Source organism: Phragmites australis, chromosome 5, assembly GCF_958298935.1.
Source record: "Phragmites australis chromosome 5, lpPhrAust1.1, whole genome shotgun sequence".
Taxonomy (NCBI): Eukaryota; Viridiplantae; Streptophyta; class Magnoliopsida; order Poales; family Poaceae; genus Phragmites; species Phragmites australis.
Genome location: NC_084925.1, coordinates 486,744 through 505,817, shown reverse-complemented (window position 1 = coordinate 505,817; position 19,074 = coordinate 486,744). Strand labels below are relative to the sequence as shown.

The following is a 19,074-nucleotide window of genomic DNA, read 5'->3' as shown; positions in this document are numbered from 1 at the left end:
ATGAAGATCATAAATATCATATACTCAAATTCTCATCCAAAGGTAAAAGAGGTAATGAAGTTAGTTGCAAAATCCTTTCATTCGATGTAGCTCATTTACCTTGACCAGGTTTACATATGCTTATTTCAATTTATTGCAATATCTAGTGTAGATTTTCATATGGTAGGTTGCTTGTATTTCTCTCTTATCCATGAGCAACCTATATGGTTTATTAGTGGTATGTTTCCTTTATGTCACTAATTTTACAATTGATATCTTTTATGTGTCATGATTCAATCTATAGGATAAAATCCCCATTGTTATCAATAATAAGTGCATATATCTCACAAGTATTCAACACTTGTATGCACACATTTAGGAGAAGCTTACCCTATGGATTGTGATTTTGGGACTAATATGTGTTGCAAATTGTATCTTTTATAGTTTCATGGAGCAATCATCATGTCCCCGAAGGTATGCAATGCTCAAATACTTCAATTAGTATCATTGTCAAATCTTAGTTCATTTAAGCTACCTCCATGCATAATATAGCTTAAATTTTCTATCTTGACATATTGTTTAGTTGTGCATGTATTTTATTCATCATATATATGCACACATATAGGGGGAGTTTAGATTATATTATGTGAGTTTCATAAATTATGATCCATATGTTTCATAGCTTACAATTGATATTATTCATTTGTAGTGATATCCATTTAATTGGTATATTTTCAATTTGATCACGATTTGTGAAGCTCCATACCATGTACTCTAATGTTTTTCTCTTTGAGTTCAACATATGCGTATAGTCCTTTTTAGGTATTGTTGACAAATGGGGAGAATTTGGATAACCAAAGCAAGAAGCAAGTAACAAGATAAGGGAGATTGTAGCAAGAAGCAAGATGGTCTAGGAATGTCAAAGTTGACAAAGGGAGAGAAGAAGAAGATGCTAGAAGCAACATAAGACGCCTAAATCGATAAAAGAGAAGCTCTTACATAGGTCGATCAAGGGAGATAGTGATAATAGAGAAATGGGGAGCCACAACAAGCAAGACTAATTGGTAAGAACATGCATCCAAGCAATATGGAAAGACTTTGTGCTCATTTATGATCTTTATATTTGATATCATTTGCTTTGGTTGTGTTGTCATCGATCACCAAAAGGGGGGATTATAGGGAAAATGATCTTATTAGGCCTTTTTTGTGATTTTGGTGATTAATGACAGTATATTCAATGGGACTAACATGTTTGCCAAGAATATATGTTAGTAGGTCTCATGGATGTAATACATAAAGAAGCCACAGAAGTAGGGACAAAGTTTGGATGAATCAGATAAGTCCCAGGACTTTTGTTCTCATCGGATGGTTCGATGTCGAATATGTTGCACACACCGGATAATGAACAGTGCATATAGATAGAGGTAATTTTGCCTCACCAGATGGTCCGGTGTCAAATGGGCAGAAGCATCGGAGCAATTCCAGCAGAGGCAGTTTCAAGAGTTGAAGTTGAAAATCAACAGTCCGGATGATCCGGTGTTCAACAAGCAGTACACACCGGAGCATTTGGTTCTGGGCAGAAGACTACAATGGACAAATACACCGGACAATGAACAGTACAAAGAGACAGACGAAGCTCGAGCCATCGGATGGTCTGGTGGTAAAGAAGATGTGTACACCAAAGCATATTTTCCAGAGAGGGTTGCATTTGGCTCGGATGGCTGAGGATTGCTCACTGGATAGTCCAGTGATGAATTGATAAGCACCGAAGAAGGCACCGATGAAGGTGATATGCCCTAAAGGCAATCATAGAGATGATTGTATCACACGTCTATGTTCATGTACTACCGAATAATGTGTTATTTCAAGAATAGCTACCATTTATATTGATTGGCAAGTATGTGATTTGTTCATGAAACTCTTTGTTTATATCATGATGTTATACTTAGTCGATCCCTGGTCGCATATCATTGTGATGATACATAAGACCAGTACATGTATTGATTGACGATCACTTTTCATGGATCATAGGTATAGAGATACCAGGTCAATAATGTAGACATTTATGTTAGAGAATATGATGTTGGATAGACCCACCTTGAGATACTGTTGGGATTGTTATTTATGATATGCCATTAGTTGTAATCTCAAATTGTGTACCTGTAGGATCCTTATACCTGAGATCGTCATTGATTCCCAGAATGTGTAGTGGCATATTTTTAGGCTACCAAATGCTATTCCGTAACTGGGTAGTTATAAAGCTATTTTTTGGGTTTGTCATGAAACATGTCATGGCGTATGAACAATCAAGATAGAATTTGCCCTTCCTTGATAACGGGAGAGATATCTTTGGATTCCTCGAGGTAGTTGGATTGAAAAAGTGTATGACCATGCCAATATGATTAAAGAGTTAATTTGAGTGAATGGTCGAGCTATCACAAGGGTGGCACGTATCTCGCCTTGAGGTTGACTGGTATCATGAGGCGAAGGGATCAGTGCTTGTGTATATCAAGGTTCAGCCGATATGATCTTTTATGTATACTCGAGAGTCAACATATCCTGCTAGGGACCGCTATTGATTTCGGTTTGAAAAGGGTTTCCGAGTCGTAGCCGTTTGTACATGAACCTAACGGGTCACACACTTAATGGGTTGAAACAAAACATACGAATTGGATTCGTATATGGGTTTTAATTGGATTGTGATCCATGAGAAATTAGAGTCCTAAAGGGATTCCAACCTGGGAGCCCATTGGCGAGCTCTATATAAGGAGAGGTGTGGGTAGGGTGTGCTGAGGTTGAGCCACTCTGAAACCCTAGCCGCAGCCTTCCACACGATCTCCCAAAACTCTAGCTACGCGTGTGGTGCTAGCACATCGACACTTGGTGTTTCTGCTCAGTACGTGTGGATACCGTAGAGGCGCTGCTGCTATTGTGGCACTGATCTTCTTGACGAGTTGAACGCGACGTGTTCGGGACTGGTCGCCAACCGTGACGAACTGCACGACCACCTTCTCAGAGTTAGTCGAGGAGCATGACCACCTGCTCGGAGTTGGTCGAGAAGCACGACCACCTGCTCAAAGTTGGTCGATGTGCGTGACCACCTGCGCGGGGCTCGTCGCGGATCTGATCGAGAAGTTGCTCGAGAAGTTTGACACACATGACGTTGAAACGGTCTACTCCAACTCTTCTTTCGCTGTATTGTGTATCGAGTGGTAACGATCTATGATCTTCTACTAGCATGATTTTCTAGGTGAATACGGTAGAAATTTTTTGTTTTAGGCTAGCGTAGCTTGCCCGTTCCCTAACAACTGTAGTAATTTACACAGAGAAGATGTTGGCTCGGATGGCTAAGGTATACTTACCGGAATGTCCGGTGATGATGTTGCAGTATACACCGGAGTGTCCAGTGTTCACAGTGGCTTGAGTGGGGCTCCAACGGCTAGTTTGTGAGAGTGTATTCATCGGATGATCCGGTGTTAGTACTACTGTTCTCATCGGATCTTCCGGTGTTAACAGCATTTCAGAGCCGTTGGATTAACGGCTAGTGCGCGGGTCTGAGGCTATAAATACTAATTCATTTGATGGTGTGGCGTACAGCTAGAGTCTAGAGAAATTCATATACACCTAAGAAGACATCGAAGCCACTAAAGTGCTTAAAGTGATCATCCAAGGTAATTAAGCACAAGGTCTAGAAAGTGATTAGTGCTAGATGATTGCCGCCTAGAGAGTGGATCAAGGAGTGATCCAAGCTTGTACCTCTTGGTACGTCGATGCCTTGGAGTCTTGGTGACTCGTCGGCAGCTTGAGCTGGAGTTGCTCAAGCTTGTTAGCCTTCCGACTTGGTGTGAAACGGCGACGAGAAGCGTGTACGGGGACGCGGGGACGCGGAGACCCTTGCCTTGGTGGCTCAAACTCTGAAGTGATCACGGCGGCGAGGAACCAGAAGAGAGGCTAGTGGTGAGATCTTGCCTTGGTGGCTCATCTGGGTGGAGGCCTTGTCTTTGTGAATTGAGCCGTGACCATGTGCCGACCGGGAGCATATCCTTTGTAGAGCTCCAACGTTGATTAGGGGTGGCATTCATGCTATCGATACCATGGAAAAAAATTCTTATGCCGAGTTTGCTCTCTCTACCTTATTTACGTTTCCGCATTTACTTGCAATTTACCTTCTTAGATAGGTTGCAAGCGATTTGATCTGTAGAGTAGACACACTAGATAAACCTAGAACACATTTAGATAGAATTTGATATATGTTTGTCTTGTGTTGTTTTTGGAGCCAAAATAGTTCTAAGTGTCCTAATTCACCCTCTCTTAGGACGTCACCGATCCCTACAGAGGAGACCTCATTGAACTCGTTGGCAAACTTCTAGACGATCTCCCCTTTGAAAATGGCTCGGATTTGGGTGGATTGGCGTGGGGGGGGTGCTGGGTTTGTTTCGGACGACGCACAACGGCTCCAACTGGTGGTGGACGACGAGGTAGTGGGAGTTGGGCTGGGGTGTGCGCGTGCGGAGACGGGCCAACATGGCTGGGTCCAGGCGGGGAGAGGAGCTGGGCTGAGGCAGACCGGCTGGACTGGGCTGATCGGGGTGACGCAGCCCAGGCGAAGGAAGGCGGTAGGAGCAGCGGGCTGGCTAGGGCTGGCAGGCCAAGCCGAGGGAGAGAGCGGGCCAGGGAGAGAAAGAGAGGGGGTTGGACCAGAAAGAGAGAGAGGGGCGGCCCAGAGAGAGTTTAGGTTTTTCCTTTTGGGTTTGGGAACTTCATAAAATAAAGGAAAGCAAATAAAATCAAATAAAATATCAATTGAAGCCTAAAAATTCTAGAAAAAATACCACCAAGCTTTTTGAAAGCATTTAGAAGCCAAATAAAAATATTTTGAGCTTATGAAAGCATTTTGGTATTTTGGAAATAAAATTAAAATCAAATAAATTCAAGTAAACTCCAAATGAGCCCAAATAAAATCCAAGAAAACCAAATAAAATCCAAAGGCCAAAATAAAACCTATATGCCTATTATTCAGCATGAATGCATACAAATAATTAATAACCTTATTCAAATTTGAATTTAAATTTAGAAAATAAGGCTTTTCTCTATTCTAATTATTTAATCTAGCAACTTATATGAGAAAATTTTAGAGATTTGAGAAATATGAAAATCAAGTGTAACACTTGACCCTTGAAATCGCTCCAAATCTTGAACTTTTAATATATATATAATAGATGTATTTCATCTTAAACCTTTTCTGACCAAATAGCCTGCCTGCCTGCCTGCCTTTGAGATGCAATGTTTCTCTGATATATGAGCGTCATAAGATGACTCGTGTCATGTCATAGTCAGGTCGTTAGTACCATCAGTGTAATCTAAGTCCAATGATTATATTTCTTTAATCCAGCAATCTAATTGGCGTGTTGATTCTCTAATAATTGATCCCCAATAATTCACTTGTTTAACCATTCTTGCGCCCGATATTGAGTGCAAGCCAAATAAAATACTACTATCTGTTCTTAAATGGATGTTATTTTAGGAATTTTATTTTATTTTTAAATAGATGTCATTTTAGCCTTTTAAGATGATGTTTTATTATAGTTTATATATTAAAGGCTATTGGAAAGTGAAGTTTTAATTTAATAAGTGTGATGATAGCTTATATGCCATTAATTAAAATTGAGGGAGTAAACATATCATATATGAAAAAATTTATTGTAATGTTATTCTATATATAAAAATATCTTAAAAAACAAGAGAACAACAACACCAGACTCTAGTCTCTACTACGTGATCAGCCATGCATATGCAGGAAGGCAAATACTACAAGCTGGCGGATCTGAACAATGTCTTCTTTCTGCAGATATGTAACTCTCACATACATATCTTATAATATAGAAAGTATCTTATATGATAAATAGTATATACATAGAGTATGTGAGTATATAAGATCATCCAAGTGGTATGTATATTTTTTTAGTAGTTTGTACATATTTTTTTAGTATATTACATTTTATGTATAAATATAAAGGTATTATCAAAATCTATTAAAATTGATGGACTTCTTTTCAATTTTTTCATGTAATTTACATTAGAGCATCTTAAAATGAGTATATAAGTATACTTATAGTGATAAAGGAATATATCCAGTTTATTTATGTGGTATATTATAGAAGAGAGCACGTACTTCCGGGAGTACGAACTATATATATATATATGTGGGGGGGGGGGGTCTAGTTAACGCTTACACATGCATCTAAATGCACTTCCGTCCGCAAACCCCCTAATTGGAAAAGGGCCTATGATGAAATAAAAAAATTACTTTTAAAAATACACAATACTACTTTTGAACCTAACTCCTAAGGGCATCATTTAGCGATTGTGTGTGGATATGAGATCTGTCAATCTTTGTCTCCAGAAAAGTAGTAAATTCTAGCATTAGAAAACGCAAACACTGAACATCACCAAAGAAATCAATTCCATGTTGACAAATGCTTCTAATTCGTTTAAAATGCTTCTAATCCGTTGAAAAATTGCATACCAACATAAAACAATAAATCTGCTCCAGTACCTTAGAACAAAAATGTGGCAGTAAGAAAAAAACAAAAAAGATTGTTTGACTTGCACAACATAAGAACACAATCCCATAACATTAACTTGTTTTGTATTACTTTGGCTTGACCGCTGATCTACTGCATTGCCAAAAGGGTTGGGCCTATAAAAATAGAAAATTGAGCGTTTGCACAATCAATGCTTGTATTATGAGAAATTGAAAATTGTCCAGCAAAAAATGCACAAATGTGCTCTTCGATTGAATCTAGAAAACAAAATTATGAGGATTTAAAAACTGCTAATGAACACAACCTTTGCTGCTAATGAACACAGTAGTAAAAGAAACACAAGGATGGTTTTTTTACATATACCATATATCCTTGGCAAGTTTATTTAAAAAAAAAGAGACTAGAGTGCAGTGTAAAACTTGCTTCCAATAGAAACTAAAAGGTCTTATAATGCATTCTTGAAATGCTTTTAATAATTATATTTTTTTTCATTTTTGCAGTTGCAGATTGACTTGAACCTAGCACCTATTTATGAAACTGCAAACTTCAGTATTACAGAACTGAATGAAGATTTCAACCTACATTTTTGTACTCAACCAGCTAGAGCAAGCTCTTCTACAAACTATAATCAATTTGGTGCAGCAAGTTATGATGCAACAGGGATATAGATGCCCATAGTGTCAGAATTGAGGCTATCACTAGAGGATACTCATCTGAATGTGCAAAATTATTATGGTGATGATGCAGAAGCATTTTTGTTTAATTCGTGAGCACTTCTTCTTCCATGCATAAGCAATTTCTTTTGCCACATAAGATCATAGGAAAAACTAAAAAAAAATCTAAGAAATGCTTGACAAGTTAACCTAAATTGCCCAAATGAGAATATCAAAATGCTGCACGAGCATGCTAACCGCTGACGCCGTTGATCACCAGCTCCAGGACAAAGTCCCCATCGTTGTCGCCACGGCACACTCCCCATGGAGCCTCTTGGAGTTAGGGTGCCCCTTGCTCCGGTGCCGGAACACATGTCGATGCTCACGTAGGGTGTGCTGCATGCAAAGTTGAACCCTTCTGTTGGTTGCTAGTAGGTTTCTTTGGTCTCAGGTTCGATTGTGTGGTTGAGGAGGAAACATTGCTGACATTCTGCTAGATAGGATCATTAGTCAGATGCAAATCTAAGCAAAGTGCTGATAAAAATAAAATGGCTTGTCATCCACCTTAATAGGTGCTAGTTTCGGTTTTGGTGCTTCGCATATGCACAAAGGCATCCCACATTTGCACTCGATAAGGACTGTCGTGTTTTGAACTGATGAATTCTTTGTAGGTGAGGAAGCATCCTCTTTACCCAAATTTAGACTTGAAAAGGATTCAGTTGCACTAGAAATGCTCCCAGCTGGACCCAAATTATCGGAACATCCATTTATGCAAAACCACATAGGACAATAGTCACAAAATCTGATTCCATATATCAGGATAACTGATAACAGGGGTTACCTTGAGGATTTGTTGAAGCAATCATAGCAGACCCTGACGTTTGTGTATATTCTGAACTGCGGCAGAGCCTAAAACAAGTTAATGCAGAGTGTCAAACACCTGGTCCCTTAACCTCGCAACCCCAGCTATTAAGGCACTGCCACAGCTCGAGGCAACACAATTTTGGTAGAGAATGCCCATGATTTTGGTTGCTTACCATGTGGTACGAAGAGTGCTCGTGGCAGAGCATCCTCCAGCAGTTGTGGCAGTGATGCTACCAAAGTAAAGAAAAAAATCGTCAGAGTCATGGTATTCCACTACTACAACCAGCCGAGCTACGATCCGATTTGCTGCCAGAGGATGGAGAAGTTTACACCGAAACGAGTTCGGTTCAGGGATCAGACAATTTTTTGGAGAGATAGAAGGAGGGGGGGGGGGGTCGTATGTGACGGCAGAAGGTGGAGAAGGGCAGTGGTAGACGTCACAGTGGGCGGACTCCTGGAACGGCGGCGGTGTCTCCATGACCGATCATACGACGCACAACGTGGGAGGCACGGCCATGCCCGTCACCTCCTGCCGGTGCTTGATGCCTGTGGTGCAGCCCGTGTCATAGAAGAGCAGCATGTCCTGCGGCCTGGCTCCCCTCTTGCTACGAGGCTAGCAGCGGCGGGCCCCCCTTACTACAGGGCCAATAGCGATAGCTCACCACGGGAGAGTAGATCTAGATGTGTCGGGTGGAAGACATGGAGGGAGTAGCAGGCGAGTAGTGGGACCTCTTGCTATGGCGCCAATAGTGGGAGTTCACCGTCGGTGAGCAGACGAGCGGTAGTGTGGTGTTGGTTGGAAAAGGGGATCTGGGCGGATGGGATAAGGTGAGGGGGAGGACACCGGAGAGCAGATCTAGAGGCATCGGAGTGGAAGACATGGAGGTAGTGGCAGCCAAGCAGCGAGCACTCTTGCTACAACGCCAGCAGTGGGAGCTCATTGTCGGTGAGCAGATGAGCTGCTATATGGTGTTAGTTGGAAAAGGGGATATTGGCAAAGGCCAAAGGGGACAAGCGAGGGGAGGATAAGTTTGAGGCTTGTGAGCGAGTCAGGTGGGCACCGTACGGGTGCCGTGTGGCGTGCTCCACATCCAGGCCGAAGCACTATCGCGCGCGTGTCGATGGATGCATAGCAGACGGCGGATATGAGCGTGTGCGCGAGCACGGCGGAGTACGCACGCTCGGAAACAAGTCTTTACCTACACACACACTGTATATCTATTATGTGTCTAGGCGCACTGTAGTTCACTATTGCTCCACCTCGCAGTTACGATCAAAAAATAGTATAGTTGCGACCCACAAGATAGGTCATTTACTACAAATATATATGATCGTAACTGGTTACCTTATCTAGTCGTAATTATACATTTTTTTGTCAGGTGATCACAACTGGGCCACCTCTGCGCACACCACTAGTTACGATCAAAAAAGCAATATAGTTGCTATCGTAACTGATTTTTTTTGTCATGTGATCGTACATTAACTATCTGTGTTGTCGTAACTGATTATTTTCTTAGTCGTAATTGTGATCGCAACTAGGTCACCTCTACGCACACCCCAGTCACGATCCAAAAAACAGTATAATTGCTATCGTAACTGACTTTTTTGTTATGTGATTATAACTCAACTATCTGTGCTATCGTAACTGACTATTTTCTTAATCATAACTGGGGGTGGCGCAACAGTAAACTACAATACTTCTCCTAATTATACACTTTTTATCATGTGATTGTAACTCACCTATATGTGCGCGTAACTGATTAGTTTCGTAGTCGTAACTGGGGTGGTGCAAAGATGACTGTAACAACTGAGGATGGCGCAACGTAGTTTACTGTTGTACCTAGACGCAGAATAGACTCGCCGTATGCAAATATCAAACTGCAATTGCAATAGATCATAACCAATGAACCAAACTACTTTAGTACATCACTGTTTGATATTGTTTTAAGCAGCAGTAATAACAACAGACCATTAACATTAGTTCTTCCTCCTCGGCACCGCCGCTCCCCCAGCTTCCCTTTCCCCAAAATTACTGCGGTCTCTCTTCCTCCCAGCATCCTCAATCTCCTCCTCGCACGGGAAGTTTGCTGCTTTCCGATGGGATCGTTACCGGCTCGCCGCCGTCGCTCTAAATCGAGCGAGGGGTATCTGGGAATAATATCCCAAGCATATAACGAACGTCTAGAGCACATCAAGTTACGATGACAGGAGACCAAATTACAGAGAAAGTCACACACAGCAACTAAACGATGCTAATTTAATTCATTTCAGTTTCACCACCCCATGATGGATCAGTTTACACAGATCTTGGACATCTGGGAAGATAAAAGGAAAATACTTAAGCACAAGCCCATACATAAGATGGATTATACATACTGCTTTGCGTCACAAGCAACATCATTCTAGTAGTAAATACTAGTACAACACAAAGCTCTAGCAAACATCTTGCAAGTTCTTAGAGGCAGCACATACTCTAGCCGGCATGACACGATACAAACATACTACCACTGGTGCCTTTTACTTGCCCTCCTCCACAATTTTGATGACATTCTTGACACCGTTCCTCATCTCCTTAGGGATGGCACCACCTTCTGGGAGATCAAACTTCCTGCGGCTGAGCGTCCTTGGCTTCCCTGGTGGTTGAGGGTCCACGATCTCCAGCATCCCCTCAAGTTCATCAAGCATGGATCTCTTTGCATTGCGAACCATGTAGTCTGGTCCCTGGTAAGCACAGGGGAATGGATTGGGAACATAAGGGGATTGATTATTCATCAAATAGTTTCTTCTTTCGTTTATTTGGATGAATGACATAGAGGAACAGGAATTTCAGAAAGAAAAAAGTTTTATTTTTATGCAGCCACATATATTCTCCGCTTTCCATTAATATGAAGAAACCTTAAAAGGAGCATTGAGGGTGATGCAGTCTCAGTAATCATATTTCATATCCTCAAAACAAGCCCTTAACTATGAACATTAATTGGAAATTCTTTGCAATTCTGTCCTTAGATTGTGATCCGCCACATAAATGGCAAGCATAAAGGTGCATGGAAAATTATGAAGTGGCCAAAACAGGGGGATATAACAACAAACATTTGACGGTACAAGCAAACTATAGTGTGAAATTTGTACTAACAAAAGATTCTAACTAAGAGCCATAAAGGCTTAACACTCTTACTGCTAAGCATAAATGAATTACCAGGGGATACCAAGAAGAGCAAATATAATCATACAAGAACAATAATTGTTTATGCCAAAGGAAGTATGACATTTGTCCATCATAGCGTATAATCAATTGTGCAAACAAGAAGTTAATTCTTGCACATGTTTCACATTTTTTAGGCATTGTACGTGTTTCGTATAAGATATCATAACAACAAATCAGCAGAGCATGTTAAAATTGCTTTGATCTTTAGTGTCCTTGATGACATCAATAACAAGATAACTTCTGGCACCCTAAACCACAGTGCATATCATCGAATTCTTATGTAAACAATCATAATAACAACAGTACTTACCAACTACAACCGAAATCAAGAAATTAACAACAGTACACGCTGACCAGAACAAAAGTTTTATATTGCCAGTCATTTGTGAAGTAGCATTGAATGGGTCGTGAATTTACCTCAAGGGCATCCACAGTCAGGAGCAGGACAATGATTTTCTCCGCGAACCTCTGGCGCTCTTCAGAGTCATGTGCAATGCGGCGGCGGTATGAGATGTTGTAGAATAAGGACCTAATCTCCTTCAGCTTGGCTTTTGCCACTGCGAGATCGCGCAGGCAACGGAGCACCTGTGAACGATGGGCCAGGTGAGCCCTGTAGGTCATCTGGATGAGCAATGCAGCATCATGTGCAGAAAGTTCCTTTCTCTTTCCCTTGCCGTGAATCCTTTCAAAAGCCTTGGGAGATGAGCATGCAGTCAGTACAGATGCAAATTGCAAAGGAATTCAAAAGGTTTCAAGCTAATTACAGTCATTGGCCATTGCCCTTAAGAATCCCTCCTAAAAGGATCCTAGCTGGTCACTAACCTCACCACCCAAAGTTCAATTTTTCCTACGGATGCCACTAAATCGAAGCCGGAACCTCGCATATATCCTTAAAAAAATAAATCACATTCCCCACAGATCTCATCAAACACTCAACTCCAGAATCGAAAATACCCTAAAAATCCAACCGTTGCTACACATTGGACCAAATCGAGCCCCATTTTAATACTCGTACCAAGCACAAAAATCTCACCTTCCTGATGGCGACGCATCCCGCAGTGTTGTCCTCGATCTGGACGATCTCGACGGCGCCCTTCTTCTTGCCATTCTCCTCCTCCTCCTTGACTTTCTTGTCTGCCTTCTTGGCGGCTGTCTTCTGCTCGTGGTCGTCCTCGCCGTAGGCCTCCTCGACGGAGTAGGCGTGCGACCATGGCTCGAGCCATCCCTTGCCCTTGACCTCCTTGGCCCACTTGACCTTGGTGGCTCCGTCGGCGGATGCCTTGGACTCCCATTTCCACTTGCGGTCGAATCCGTCGTCGTGGGGGGTCTTGAGCTCGGCTTCCCACTTGAGGTTCCTCCCGCCCGCCGGCTTGTCCTCGGCTGTCCACTTGACCTTCCGGCCGTTGGCCTCTGCGGCGTAGGTGTACTTGCGGCGGGGCGCGGGGGGAGCACGCGCGCGCTCGAGGGCGGAGACGCGGTGGCCGAGGGCGTCGAGGAGGAAACGGTCGAGGGCGGGGCACGGGGGAGCGGGGGTGGCACTGGGGAGGAGGAGGTCGAGCTCGAGATGGAAGGTGTCGATGGGGGAGGCGAAGCCGAGGGGGCATGACGAGAAGGATGTGGGCGATGGGAAGAAGGGGTGATCGTCGAGGAGGAAGCGGTGGTGGGTGGATGAAGCGGAGGGGGCGAAGGGGCAGGAGGAGGAGGAGGTGGGGAAGGGGGGAAAGGGGTCTTGGAGAAGGCGGAGGAAGTGATCGCGGCTCATGGTGGCTGGCGGTGGATCGAGTTTGGGAAGGGGGAGGGAGGAGTGAGACTGCGGCGGCGTGCGGGATCGGATTGATGATGGTGAGAGGGTAAAACGGGAATGGCTTCCATGATGAAACCGCAGCGCAGGACGGACGAGATCCGGCGCCGGCGACCATGGGATGGAAGAGAAGGGGACAAAGTAACACAGAACGGGCGAGAACGGGCGGGTGGAATCCCGAGGCCGAGACAAGCATTCTAGCTTTCGCATAATACCTAGACAGCTTCACTCAACTACGCATATATATGCTTCAAAAAAAAACTACGTATATATATATATACATATATACATATATATATATACATATATATATATATATATTCCTACTTGCATTCTATTTCTTTTCTGCATTAATACCTCGAATATTACAGCATACGATTTTCCATTCTCTAGATGATTTGCTTGATTGTAAATCCATTTGAGACCAAAGACAGATGAACCACAACCCATATGCACAACATATGAGGACGAGAGAGAAAACAAAAATTGGAGAAGGATCGTTTTCAGAGCTGGTACAACACATAGAGCATAAAATCTGGAAGAGGACCAAATTCTAAGGAGGCCAAAGTACAACACCAAAATCCAGAAATAAAACCTTAAAGGCTACAAAGGAAGCTCATATATTACTAAACAGGATAGGAAAGGGTCAATATTCTGTCACAAAAACAAAAGTCTGAAATACTGAGAAAAGTATCCTAGAAGAGGCACTTCTCCCACAAAAGTTAATAACCAGCTCAAAGGTACAACAAACCCACACTGCACTAATCTTGCATCTTGAAGGGTTCCTCTGCATTGGATGGATTTTTGGTGGTGTTGGCCATGTCCATCTTTAAATTCTTTACTCTTTCTTTACCTTCACCACAACTCCCTTGACCTTTTTTTTAGACAAGGCCTCATCAGATAGCACACTAGACGCCATCTTACAAAATGATTCACCCTGGTTCTTAAAATGACCTTAGGAGATAAAACTAGTGGCTCTATGCTCAAGCAAAACAATTCCTATCCCCACAAACATTCCTCTAGAAACCCTTACTTTGTTTTTGGATTCTTACACTGTGCCTCACTTCAATTTCTACCATTGCAGCTTTTTAATTTTCTCTTTTTAACATGGGCAGCACTTGTGCTAGAGGAAGCACCATCCTGGAGACAAAGTTGTTTGACAAGAGTATACATAACTGATTTGAGGTCATCATAGTCAGAGACCACTGATTTGCCCTTATTTCCCTGCATCTGAACATAGTCGGGTAGTAATTCCTTAGGGCAAATAGAAGGAATCATAAAGCTGAGCGAAGATGACTGATCAGCCGTAGCAGTGATGGTATTCCAAGCTTAGAGGCAAGAAGCTTTTTAGCCCAATCAAAAATACTTAGAGAAAGAAGCAGTGAAGAAAGAGGACCAATCTAGAGGAATATCAACTGCCAATTTTGGACTGCCAACCGGAGCAAAGTGTTTAGCCCAGAGCCTATACATATTAGCATTGCACTTCGGCCTTCTAAAGTCTTCTAAGCCTCCAGACAGTGGAGAGAAATCTAAAAACCCAGATTTCAACACAAAGCTATCATTGAGCTGCAAGAGGCCTACTTGTATATTGTGAACAAGACTAGCTTCTTGGGCTTCTAGAACTGGGCCTCTATTAGAATCAACATTAACTGGACCTCCATAATGGGCTTGCACCATCTGATCTAAATCCACCATCTGATCATCCTGGGAGATGAAAATAGACTGTTGATCCTGAAGGGCCAAATCAACTGGCAATTCCATCGGCTCATTCAAGCCAGGTAGAACAGGCACATCAGAAGAAACTGAAGGGACCATAGAAAGAATGAACTGTTGATCATCCATACTCGTCAGATGCAAATGATCAGGCACATTATCCACATCCATGCCTAACATGTTCTCCTCAGCTACCTAATTAAGATCGGGAACATTGTGATAAGCTTCTACTTGTTCTCCTCCATAGAATTGTCCTAGCTCAGGCACATTTTCCAGCTGAGCAGCAGGAGCAGCGTGAGGGAGCACTGCAAGGTGCCCAAGAGCCCAGTGACTGTAGTCCTGCTAGTGTGGATTTGGATCATTGTCTTGCTGATTTTGAGGAATATGAGGCCCCTGTCCATGCTGACCAAATCTAAAAAAGTCATAAGGTGATTATTCTCCCCACCACCTAAATCAGGGATAGGATCCTCATCTACTGGCAGACACTAAGCAAATCTTGCTGGAGAATTTCACACTGCACTGTACATGACTGCCCCTGAAAGCCTTCTCCCTCGGATAATACAATGAATTGAGGAATGTCCTCAAGATTAGTTACCCAAGCCTTGATGATGAGCCTGGCAAGGTGGGAGTAGTCCTTTTCCCAAGCCATAAGCCTTCCAAAAGAGGTTATTGCATTTTCTATATATTCTTGAGACCAAAAATCTAGAGGGAAACCCATCAACATTAGCCAACACTCTCTATTAAAATTCAAAGCCAGCCAGTTTCGACCTTCATTATGTTTTACCAAAAAGATTTCTACATCCCCATACGGATGAGGGCTCGAGTGGACCAATCTATCCCTATCGCGCATATGCTCAAACCTGACAAAGGCTTGACCTTAAGGACACGGTTGAATTTCTTTTACGGCCACGTGCATGTGATGGACCAAGAACTCCTGAATAACATAGCGAACATTCCCAAAAAGAACCTGAAGTTGAGGCATTGGATGGATGGTGACAATGGCAACATCTTCATTGCGTGGATGTGCTCTTATCACCATCGCTCTGGCCATGGGTTCTCTGTTCTGAATAGAAAGGTGGTGATACTTGTGTGGAACGAACGGCAGCAGGTCCGCACGCTGGTATGCCATGGCTAGCGACGAGGAAGTTTGGAGTTGACGACAATCACCAGCGGCCGGGGAGATTGGATTAGGGCAGTTGGGGTTTTCCGATGGAGGCACAGAGTAGTACTCGGAGAAGAAGGCGAGGAGAGCAAAAGGATTTGCCTCGGTTCGTTCCAATTAATTGTAACCGACTCCAAATCAGAAAATCCCTCACGTACAGGTGGACCAATTGAGAAGGGCCCACTAGTCATATTGCCTCCTTTGGAAAACCAAGTCTCAATACGAAAACCATGCCAGTCGTCCTGATTCAACCGATCAGTAAAAGTATCTTTGGGAAAGATTTTTGGAGAAAATCCCGTGTTAATTTCTTTGGAACGGCAAAAAAAAAAGGCAATATGGCCCAAGCGAGCACACAAATGGTAGCGAATCCTGGACCGACACTGTTGTCGGCGGTGCCCTAGAGAGAGGCATCAACAAAAAAAAAAAACCTTGCGTGACAGGCCGTCCTGTTGACGATGGGCCCACCACTTGTTATTTGAATGAACATCTTTTGAATTTGAAACCCTAGAATTTGCCTCATTGAATTAGCGCCTTGTTCTTCACCAGATCCGCCTTCTCTGCATTCAGATTAGCCTGCACATCTTGCTTGTTGATTCGATCAAAGATCGATGTTCGCTAGAAAGAAATGCGATAAAAAACCGACGTCTTTTTAGCATTAGCAACAGATTGCTCATATGGTTTACTGGGCGCTTTAGGTGGCTGGAAGGAGCCATGCCGCAAAGGCACCAAGTTAGCCCCCTGTCAAAGGAGCAGCCTGTTGAGAACAGAATGATTGTTCCTGACAGTTTCCACATAGGAAAGCTTCTTCTTCCCTTTGTTAGTCACGAGATGCCAAGAAGAAGCATCCTCTTGAACATAAGAGTTGAGCTCATGATTTCAATGAGCACCACCCGAGCCCCAGGGATGAAAGAACAACTTGTACTTGTCACATTCGAAAGATCAAAGATCGTAAATGTGAAAACCCACTGCCTTTGACGAAACCACAAAGCAGAAAACTCGTTTTCTTTTTGAAGCACGGTTTGTTTAATGATCCAGATGGTAGTTGTTGAACTCTTAAGGTTTCACCATTATATTCAGAGCTAGGAGCAAATGCGATGCAAATTCCTGGGATAATAAGCATATGCAAGCCCGCAGTATATTATATATATGCATGCGCAAAGTGAAGATTGAAATTCTAGTAACAAACAATTCGATGCTTGTATGAGTCGGCCTCCTACTCCAAATTAATGGAGCCTGAACTGTACTTTACAAACTGAATACATGCACAGCACAGCAGTGTGTGCACTGCATCGTGTCAAGACTCTAGACGTATGTACTATCCTTGGGCAAACTATTAGTTACATCACACGATGAACCAAATGCATGTTCCATACATCACGGATGGATCTCTTTATTTTGACAACGAACTATTTTTATTGAGATACTAGTAAAAAGATTAGGGAGTTGCTAATTTTCAATTGAGTAAAAATAGGAATATGTTTCACTCGACAACAACAGGCTAAAAAAACTAATCCACAAGTGAATAATATTTTTCTATAGTAATGACATATACAATTTTGTGGTGCATGTAAGACAAAAATCTCTGATTAAATACAAATCAAAAGATAGACGTACGATTGAACGATCGGATAGACAACACGTCGAGTGAAACGAAGCTATAAAACGTTTTAAATCTGAAAAGATTATTGATTGTCATGAGCTTGCTCGGGAATCACGACCGTAGCGTACCCACCATGAGAAGACATGATGAGATAACTAGAGGCCGAGGAGCTGGCAATTCTCCCAGAGCGTCTTGGCCGAGCGCTGGAGCCTCCTGGTCTCCTCCTCGGTGAGCTCCATGTCGACGACGCCGTGCACGCCGCCGCGGCCGAGCCTAGCGGGGAGGCTGAGGAAGACTTGGCGGTCCTCCGGGATGCCGTTGAATCCGCTGGCGAGCACCGAGACCGGGTGGATGCGGCGCTGGTCGCGGAGGAGGGAGCTGACGAGGTTCGCCACCGAGTAGCCGATGGCCCAGGAGGTGTAGCCCTTGAGGCCGATCACCTCGTAGGCGCTGTTCACGACGGCGCGGCGGATGCCCTCGAGCGCCTCTTCATCGAAGCTGCTGTGGCTCTCCTGCAGAGACTTGAGCACCGACATCCCGGCCACGCTCACCGTCGACCAGATAGCTACCGAGCTGTCACCGTGCTCTCCCACCATGTACGCCTGCAAACATATATATACTGATCAGTAATTAAACACGCACACCACATTACTAGCTGCTAGTAATTGACACAATAGGTACGGTGTTCCATCGACGACGGACCTGCACGTCCTGCGCGTTGACGTCGAGGTGCTCGGCGAGGAGGAACCGGAACCTGGACGAGTCCAAGTTGGTGCCGGAGCCGATGACGCGGTTGACCGGGAACCCTGACAGCTTCCACGCCACGTACGTCAAAATGTCCACGGGGTTGGAGACGATGAGAAGTAGCGCATCCGGCGAGTGCTCCGCTAGAGCCGGCACGATCTTCCTGAACAGCGCCACGTTCCTCTGCAGCAGGTTCAGCCGGGTCTCCCCAGGGATCTGCCGGGCGCCAGCAGTGACGATGGCGAGGTCGGAGCCCTTGGTCACGGCCAGGTCCGTGTCCGACACCAGGCGCGTGCGCGGCAGGAACGCCGCCGCGTGCTGCAGGTCCAGCATCTCCCCCCGGAGCTTGTCCGGGAGCGCGTCCACCAGCGCGATCTCGTCCGCGATGTCGCGCGTGAGGATGGTCTGCGCGATCGCCATGCCCACGTTGCCCGCGCCGATGACCGACACCTTGGTCAGACGACGGCGGTGCGACGTCGGCGTGTAAGGTCCGTCAGCCACCGCCCGGAAGAAGCCCGACGACGCGCTGTCCGCGTCGAAACCCAGCTGGGACAGTGACGACGCCTTCCTCATCTTCTTGATGGAGTATTACAGGAACAACGGGAAGTGTTTGTGGGTGCCTAATCTATCGGGGAGCTTGATTGCTTATTTGGCTGGTGTTCGATCGGGTCGTGGATGATCAGGAGATGATGATAAGGGCAGCTATTTATAAACTAAACCCACGGAAACCGATTACCAGTTACGTACCACTGCACCACGTTATTGCTTGTTGCCCTAATAATCTTTTCAAAAAGCATGACTTGACTAT

General features: G+C 43.9%; 3 protein-coding genes across 3 annotated transcripts; all 3 read right to left on the bottom strand.

Annotated features, from left to right (window-relative positions):
• Window positions 1-7,559: 7,559 nt before the first annotated feature.
• LOC133917283 (vacuolar protein sorting-associated protein 27-like) lies at window positions 7,560-8,519 on the bottom strand. The gene is made up of 5 exons (XM_062361196.1): window positions 8,448-8,519; window positions 8,215-8,271; window positions 8,020-8,086; window positions 7,742-7,950; window positions 7,560-7,670 (listed from the first exon to the last, which is right to left on the bottom strand). The coding sequence occupies exons 1-5, from the start codon at window positions 8,517-8,519 to the stop codon at window positions 7,560-7,562; spliced, it is 516 nt and encodes a 171-aa protein (XP_062217180.1).
• A 1,765-nt stretch (window positions 8,520-10,284) lies between these two features.
• On the bottom strand, window positions 10,285-13,222 carry LOC133918188 (BAG family molecular chaperone regulator 7-like). Its single transcript, XM_062361932.1, has 3 exons — window positions 12,280-13,222; window positions 11,664-11,939; window positions 10,285-10,762 (listed from the first exon to the last, which is right to left on the bottom strand). Exons 1-3 carry the CDS (start codon window positions 13,006-13,008, stop codon window positions 10,559-10,561), a joined length of 1,209 nt encoding a protein of 402 aa, XP_062217916.1. The 5' UTR covers window positions 13,009-13,222; the 3' UTR covers window positions 10,285-10,558.
• A 4,362-nt stretch (window positions 13,223-17,584) lies between these two features.
• LOC133917341 (L-lactate dehydrogenase A-like) lies at window positions 17,585-19,074 on the bottom strand. The gene is made up of 2 exons (XM_062361244.1): window positions 18,225-19,074; window positions 17,585-18,124 (listed from the first exon to the last, which is right to left on the bottom strand). The coding sequence occupies exons 1-2, from the start codon at window positions 18,837-18,839 to the stop codon at window positions 17,678-17,680; spliced, it is 1,062 nt and encodes a 353-aa protein (XP_062217228.1). The 5' UTR covers window positions 18,840-19,074; the 3' UTR covers window positions 17,585-17,677.